At 55.4% G+C, this 856-nt stretch overlaps 1 protein-coding gene across 1 annotated transcript; it reads left to right on the top strand.

Moving 5' to 3' along the window:
- On the top strand, positions 1-624 carry LOC114398605 (probable serine/threonine-protein kinase PIX7). Its single transcript, XM_028360784.1, has one exon. It carries the CDS (start codon positions 1-3, stop codon positions 622-624), a length of 624 nt encoding a protein of 207 aa, XP_028216585.1.
- Positions 625-856: the final 232 nt, after the last annotated feature.

Below are 856 nucleotides of genomic sequence, written 5' to 3'. Positions count from 1 at the left end.
ATGGAACACGCCTTACAAGCCATCATCGCCTCTATTGGCAACTTCTTCGTGGTCACCCTCCTTCTCGTCGACGCCATCCTCCTCTGCCAGCACCACCGCAACTCCACCAAGACCCGAACCTGCTCCTCCCATATCCGAACCTGCCCCGCCCCCCATCGTGAAGCCTCCTCCTCCCTTTCTGTCGTGGACGCTAGCTGGTCCTTCGACACCAACCTCGTCAAGATCTCCTGGGACGAGCTCGCCCGCGCCACCGACAACTTCTCCCCTCACTTTATCATCGACGACAACAGCTTCGGCCTTGTCTGCAAGGCTTGCCTTTCCAGTGGCGCCACCGTCACAGTCAAAAAACTCTCCCTTGACGCCTTCCAAGGCTTCTACAAGTTCACCGCCGAGATGGAAACCCTAAGCCGCCTCTGCCACCCAAACATCGTCAAAAACCTCAGTTACTGGGCCTTAGGCCCTGAACGCCTCCTCGTCTACGAGTTCATAAAAAAGGGAAGCCTTGACCAGTGGCTCCACAAGCCCGATATCTCTCTCTCCCTCCCCCCACTTCCCTGGCCCACACTCGTCAACATCATCCGCGGCATGGCACTAGAGGAAGTCATCAGACTTGCGGTAGAGTAGTTGAACCAGAGGGTCTCCACAAAGGTAAGGTTGCGGCCCAACACCTCCACAGCCTCCGGGATGGAAGCGTAGGGGAGCATTGTCACTGGAACCCTATGATTGCTGGCGGCGCTGGATGTGATGTGAGAGAGGGGAGGGGCCAAGGAAGCGTGTGATTTTTGCGGACGTGGTGGATGCTGCGCTAAATATTAATATTTGTGGGAAATTAAAAAGTAGAATATTCAAAGATGGT

This window comes from Glycine soja, chromosome 19, assembly GCF_004193775.1.
Source record: "Glycine soja cultivar W05 chromosome 19, ASM419377v2, whole genome shotgun sequence".
Classification (NCBI taxonomy): domain Eukaryota; kingdom Viridiplantae; phylum Streptophyta; class Magnoliopsida; order Fabales; family Fabaceae; genus Glycine; species Glycine soja.
Note: the sequence above shows the minus strand (reverse complement) of the source record. Positions and strands in the feature narration are given on the sequence as shown.